The sequence below is a fragment of the Anarhichas minor genome, unplaced genomic scaffold, assembly GCF_050575085.1.
Source record: "Anarhichas minor isolate MPS153535 unplaced genomic scaffold, ASM5057508v1 ptg000032l, whole genome shotgun sequence".
Classification (NCBI taxonomy): Eukaryota; Metazoa; Chordata; class Actinopteri; order Perciformes; family Anarhichadidae; genus Anarhichas; species Anarhichas minor.
In genome coordinates, this window is record NW_027466478.1 from 498180 (window position 1) to 505000 (window position 6821).

At 46.5% G+C, this 6821-nt stretch overlaps 1 protein-coding gene across 3 annotated transcripts in view; it reads right to left on the bottom strand.

The window, feature by feature from the left end:
- Nucleotides 1-373: 373 nt before the first annotated feature.
- pop1 (POP1 homolog, ribonuclease P/MRP subunit) overlaps nt 374-6821 on the bottom strand; it is a 16073-nt gene continuing 9625 nt past the window's right edge. For all 3 annotated transcript variants that reach the window (XM_076105410.1, XM_076105408.1, XM_076105409.1), the window contains 4 exons: nt 6504-6695; nt 4464-4618; nt 2220-2474; nt 374-1554 (listed from right to left, as the gene is read on the bottom strand). In XM_076105410.1, the coding sequence (XP_075961525.1) occupies nt 858-1554; nt 2220-2474; nt 4464-4618; nt 6504-6695 (1299 nt within the window). In that variant the 3' untranslated portion in view covers nt 374-857. The remainder of the gene's footprint in view (nt 1555-2219; nt 2475-4463; nt 4619-6503; nt 6696-6821) is intronic.

Consider the following 6821-nt stretch of genomic DNA (forward strand, 5'->3'; position numbering starts at 1 on the left):
CTCAGTAGAAGTTATACACTGTAAACCCTCCCTGGTGTCTGTTGCTCACTCATATCCTCCAGCATGCATCTCTCTCAAACCACATTCCAGGAAGATGTAACGGAGCTCTCTTCAAAAGCACTAGTGCCCGGCCATCTTTCCCTCAAATAAACCTCACTCTACTGCTACCAAACTTTGGTGTTGCCGAGCAACAGAACTCTTATCTGCCACCTACACATTATGGGATGTGTGGGAAACCAGTGTTCATGCCAGTATAGCTATAAAAACAATAGTAAAGCATCAGTTCAGTGCATTTACTTACCAGGGCCAGGCCACGGTGCTGGAACACTTCAACAGAAAGTGACAGCAATTAACCAAAGAGGACAAACTCTGCTAAATGCAGCATGGGTATTTTATTAGCTCATGTTCAAACAAGTTTCAATTCAGTGGCGCTTTTGAAACCGAAACTTTTCTCAAATTCAAACCCGTTAATTTGACCTTTTAAAAAAAAGAATGTAATGCATTAATGAGCGTATTTTAGAGGGATGTAAAATTCATTCATAGAAATCATTTTGGAAACCCAGTTGTATTTAAGTGATCTCTTTTGTGGAGCATTCCTCGGACACAGGCGTCTGTATGAAAACACAACCAGCCTTTCTCAACTGAAACCATGAGGATGCCTTCCAGAGTTAAATATACACAACTAAAAAAAAAAAAAAAAAAATAGATTTGTCCAACAACGCCACCAAGTAACTGCATGCCATCAAGTCTTCAGTACCCCATCAGGGCACAGGGATCACTGCGTGAATGAAGCAGCATGCGACTTCATTACAGATCATTTCAGGCCTCTGCGGGACAGAAGCCGTGTTGATCTTCAATCACACCTCTAGGTTGACTTTAGCGAAGCGGTAGTGCAGGGACGCAGGGTTGCGCAACAGCAACGTCCCTCTGTGTCCCACCGGCTGGTTGAGGAGGGTGTTGAGGAGACCGGCCACGCTGACGAACCCCAGCGCCTCCCCGCATCCTGCGGACAGGGAGAAGTCGCCCTGGGTGACCCAGCCTAGCATCACCCGGGAGCAGTGAGCGGTGACGCTCGGCAGAGGGTCCGGCCACAGCCCGAAGGTGAGGTCCGGGGAAGACTGGGAGGAGGATTTGGGCCCTTCAGATGTGGTGGGGTTTGGTTCACAGTCTGAGGGAGGGTCTGACTCTTTGCCCTCCGTCTCATCCGAACACAGAGACGAGGCAGCAGCCGTCTTGGGGCTTTTCTTTCGGCGTCTAATTCGACTTTTAAAGTGGTCTCTGTGTGGCGGCTCCTGGGGGCCGCTGCCGCCGGGCTCTTTGTCCAGCAGCTTCAGGTCCTCCGCAGTCGGCACGCACACCATGGCGTGGAGCTCTGGTCTGCCCTTGGACAGCAGCGACAGGCGCACCCACACCAGACTCGTCCCATGTGCTGAGAGAAACGGCGTCATGGCCGCCTGGTCAAGAGGAGACACCCCGCCGCTGCGGCGCGCCCTTTGACCTTTAGATGTCGTGGGTCTGCACCAACTGGAGAGCAACCTCAGCGACTTTCTGTTCCTGGGAAGCATTAAAAAAAGAAACAAAAAAACAATATCCATTTAGAAAAGTGATTGATATGCAAAAAGGAACGTTGCATTGAGCACCCCGAGGGACATGCAATTTGGTTGAAGCACATTTTTTAATTCCTAATGCTGAAAAGAAAAAGACAGCCAATGGACAGTGAAAATCCATCTCATTTTTTCCTCATAAAGTCGGTCGTTACTCAAAGCTGCTGTGATGGTTTTATGAGGATAGATGCAGCTCTTCCCCCTCCACTAATCTCCGTGATGTATTGCAGCAATTTAAGGCTGGAAGTACTTTGGGTATTCTCATCAGAGACGTGATGATGAAAGGGAGGTAGACGGAGAAGCACCATGCATCTAGCCTGTCAAAAGCTGCATCGAGTTCTTTTATAAAACAAATAGGAAAGTGATGATTGGAAGCCAACAACCCCCCCCCACTAAAAACAGTGAACATTTCTTCTCAAGGGACCTTTAAAAATCAAGTGCATTAATATTGTTAGAAGTGTGATTTAGATGTGCACGATGTAAAATGGAGTTTGTAAAGCTGCAGTGGGTGTGTCTTGAGTCAATACTGACATGAGTTTATTTTCACAATAAGACAAGCGAGAGGATGACAAAAAAGAAGAGAACAAATATTAAGTATACAAGACAAACATGTACCTCAGTACAGTGACTCGGCTCGGAGGCTTTGTGACAGTGACGTCTCGGCATGGCGTCGCCTCCTCCTCCAGCACCACGTCGGCCTCCGTTGCGGTGTGGGTCTGGCCGTCTCCTTCCCGCGCCTCTCCTCCTTCCCTCTCCTCTCCTCCTTCCCTCAAGATGAGCTCCCACTCCTCGGCCAACTGTTGCCACGGGCAACAGAACGGGGCCAGACAGCCGTGTTTAATGTAATTGGTCCTTTTGGCGGGCGGACGCCTGCGGGAGGGGGGGTCAGAAGGTCAAACCCTTGTCAAGCTGTTTGGGGGCAATCCTGCTAATTTATGAAACCAATCATGACTGCTGCTCGGTTAGATAGTACAGGAAGAGCAGCACGGCGTCTTTATTATCCTCGTGTGTGCAGAGTGGGAATAGATCTGCATAATGGGAATTAACCGGGGTCAGAGCTCTGGAGTGCTTCCCTCTAATGCAGGGATTCCCAAAGTGTGGTCCCAAGCTGCCTCTAGGGGGTGCGCGAGAGGAAAAATGTAATGGTGGTCTAATGGTGTAATAATTAATATTAAATATAATTTAAAAACATTTAAGTGGGATTCTTCACAAAATAAAAACATGAATTATAAAAATTCCCTTTGTAAGATTTAAATTTAAAATTAAAAACTGACAATTTAATAAATAAATGCACTTCTGCTCCTGCCACCAGTCTTTTACACTAGCTAGCCTAGCTTGTGCAGCTAACAGCTAACTTCATCATTCAGCAACATTCATGCAAATATGATAAACTGGCTGAAATCTGGGAAACTGTCAGGTGGGACATCTGAAGCTATCAGTCATAAAAGAGGAGAGGGACACACACACACACACACAGACAGAGACAGAGACAGAGAGGTGCGTTGGGGAGAGACCGGGAGAAGAAATCGAGCAGGAGTCAGAAAGATGAGACGGAGGAGACCGAAAAGGAGGAAGGGATAGCACAGACAAATGGGGAGCACATAGGCCCATCGCGGAGTCAAGGTGAAAAAAGAGGAAACGAGAGTGAGCATCAGACTGGGGGGTAAAAAAAGAGGAAATATGATGAAAATGATCTGGGTCTGGGCTTCACTTGGATTGTAATGCAGATTGCCCAAAGCCACAGTGCGTGGTGTGCAGTGAGGTTCTGGCTAACAGCTGTCTGAAGCCCTAGCTCTTATTTACGTCGCCACCTGAACACCAAGCATGCCAGTGCAAGTCAAAAGCCCCTTACATTTTTTATATCGAAATTGGAGGAGTTACAAAACAGCCCAAAACAACTGCAGTCTCATTCATGTGTTGGGTCTACAAAAAACGCACTACGGGCTTCATATCTGGTCACAGAATAGCAAGAAAGGGGCTACCTCACACAATCGCCGAAGACGTGTGCTCGCCAGCTGCCAAAGAGATGGTGGAATGTATGATTGGAGAGAGAAGCGAAAAAGTTGGACGTGATCCCGGTGTCCAACAACACTGTGTCGCGCCGCATCGATGCTTTGTCCGAAGACATCCTGGCTACATTAGTCAGTCGCGTGAAGAGTGAGTGAGTTTTACTCTCTGCAAGTAGACGAGTCTACACATGTGGCTAATCTGGCCAATCTTCTGGTGTACGTCCGTTACCTTTTCGAAGGCACGGTGCAGGAAGATTTTTTGTCTTTTTTATCTTGGAAACAAATGCCACGCGCGAGCAAACTGTTCTCTCATTGGTCCGATTTTTATGCGGCTATAAATAGGCTCTGTTGCTTTTTTTTTTAAGGTGTGGGGGATTGGGGGTGCGTGAACCCGGTCGGGATGTAGAAGGGGGTGCGTGGCCTAAAAAGTTTGGGAACCGCTGCTCTAATCCACCGACGTTCTCACCACTTACCTCGGCTCATGAATGTTACCCTTTCCTAGCAGATGATTGCAGTCATAAAGTGACAGAACACTACAAAGCACCTCCAGCTGCAGCATGGTCTCATTATCACCTCACTTTGTTTATGAACGGAGAACATTTTCCCTCACAGTTTATAAAGGCTCATGTAAATCAATGGTTGAATCAAACATATTGAAACAATTCCATCAGTAGGATGGACGTCCTATGTTCTCTTTTCCATCAGCAGGCTGACGTACCAGTGATATGCCAAAATAACATTACAAGATACACAAAAGCTTTGGCAGCACAACATGGCCCTACAGTGATCATAATAATAATCACACAACATTCATATTTTGGGTTCTTTCCTGCTCAGTTTTTCAGCTAACCTTTTGAACTTGTCCAGGAGCTGTGCCTCCTGCTCCTCCTGAAAGCGAATGCCTGCAGGGCAGTCTGGGTAATCATGGGGGAAGTGTGCGGCTCCTTTATTCTGACAGTGTTTCAGACTCATGGTCAGGCCTCCGATGCGAACTCCTCTGTACACCTTGCAGAGGGAGAGACAAAGCAGAGACGGGTGGACGTTGGAGTTCATGGAACTTGACAAAGTAAGCGAACCTGAGGGCTTCTAGTCTGCCTTTAAATTTCAAGGTACATTTAACATTTCACAGTGCTTGTCCAAACTAAATGGAACCGCCCCAAAACACGAACGAACGAGGCAACCCACATAATGAAAACATCTTTCACGGAGCTTTCCATACTGACATCCAATGTATTATACACTGTATACATGCGGCCTCGCAGCTCCTCAGTGTAATAACAGGAAACCTGCACGTTTAGTTTGAACTAGAGTTACTGCCTCTCAGCTGTGGAACTCCACCAACCAGCGGTTTACATCCATGTTTGCCCAAAATGTCATAGCTTCATCATTGTATCCTATTAGACATTCAGGTGAAATTGTCATAATTAACACATGAATTATGGCCCAAAACGTGTTAAGTGGAATCTTGTTCCAAATTTGAAGAACTTCCCTCCAGGTGTTCCAGAGATACAACTTTCATGAGAACGGACCAGACGTATGGCCTCCCAATCCCAGGGCAACAGGTAAAGAGGTAAAGCTCAGCTTGTATATGGATGACCTGACCCTCATTCTCACAGACAATAGGTCCGTAAAATACACCTTGTTGATTTGTGACAACTTGACTGCGGCCTCCGGAACCAAAGCTAATGAAGCTAAATGTGGAATTCTCTGCCTAAACTGGAGAGAGCCAGTGGCACATCTAGGCCTTATACATAAAAAAGATACAATCAAAGTCTTAGGAGTACAAATAGGAAAAGATATGGAAAACACCAATTGGGAGTCCAAATTACCAAAAATGAGGGGAAAGCTCCTCCAATGGCAAGACAGGGATCTTTCAATGACTGGGAAAGTCCTGGTTATAAAGCAGAAATCCTTGCCTCCTTGACAACAACCTTTCCAATCCCACATAGGTTCATGATGACCCTTTTCAATTCATATGGGGAGGCCAACACGAGAAACTAAAACGGGAAATAATGTACAGGCCTTTAGAGAAGGGGGTAAAGGTGTCCCAGACATTGAAAGCAAGCTAAAGTCTGTTTGTGACCACAATCATTAAAGCTTGTTTGAAGCCTGAAGCAGCCCCAACTTGGGCCTTTTTTGCTATGTTTTGGGTAAGCCTTGGTGTGCTTAGAGCATGGGGCAAAAGGCCACCACAAACCATCCCATATGATAGTGTTTTCATGCATAAAACAAGGTGTAACCCAACTGTCATATGATAAAATCACAAGAACATGTTCCCCAGAATTAGTATGGTCCAACGTGAATGACTCCATCCTATCAAATAACCAGAGATTTGGCCTGGCAAGTTCTAAACCAGTGTTTGAGAGGAGAAGGTGCACCCGCGGTGCAAAATGCCCTCGGCCATCCTGTGGTGATAGTGAAACACTACAACACCTTTTTTGGTCATGTCCTGCTGCCAGAGGTGTCTGGTTAATAGTGTCACCGTGGCTGCAAGCGTTGTACAGACTTCTGCATTGTTACAATGACATAGCTTATGGCTGCCCACAAATAAAGGGAACAGCTAAGGCTAACAAATGGAGGGCAGCCGTTCACTGTGTAAAAGGTCTATGGAGGGCGAGAAACGTATGGGTCATGAGAAGATACAGCATTCCACAGGAAATTGTGGTGAGAACCATGTTAAACATCTTTACAGATTATCTGTTAAAAGACAAGACAAGGAAAAACAAATGTGTTAGTGTGGAGAGTTCCCCGAACTCCTTTTTTTTAAGTAGGAATGTCCCCTCTACTCCCATTTTATTTCTATACTACTACTACTGTAGGGGAAATAAAATTGTAGGCAGAAATGAAAAGATAATTAAGTGAAATTCACTGCACTGTCCATGCTACCTACCAGTGGGACCCAGAAGGCCATGCCCCATCCTTTGGGAAGCAGCAGGTCCCACCCAGCACCCCAGGAGCTCATCTCATGCCCCACCTGCTTGCCAGGCTGGTGAACCAGCAGGATGGGGACTCGGCCCTGCAGCGGAGTGGGGCTCAGCCTGGAGCCCGGCACCAGCACCTCGGTCTTCATCCGGTTCAGCTTCTGTAAGCAATGCGGAGAACATGCTCGAGGTGAGACACACATCCTAGCTCACCTGTGCTTCTCGGAATAGAGACGATAGGCTAAGATGTTAAGAAAAAGTACAATAACCATCACTGAAAAGTTCGA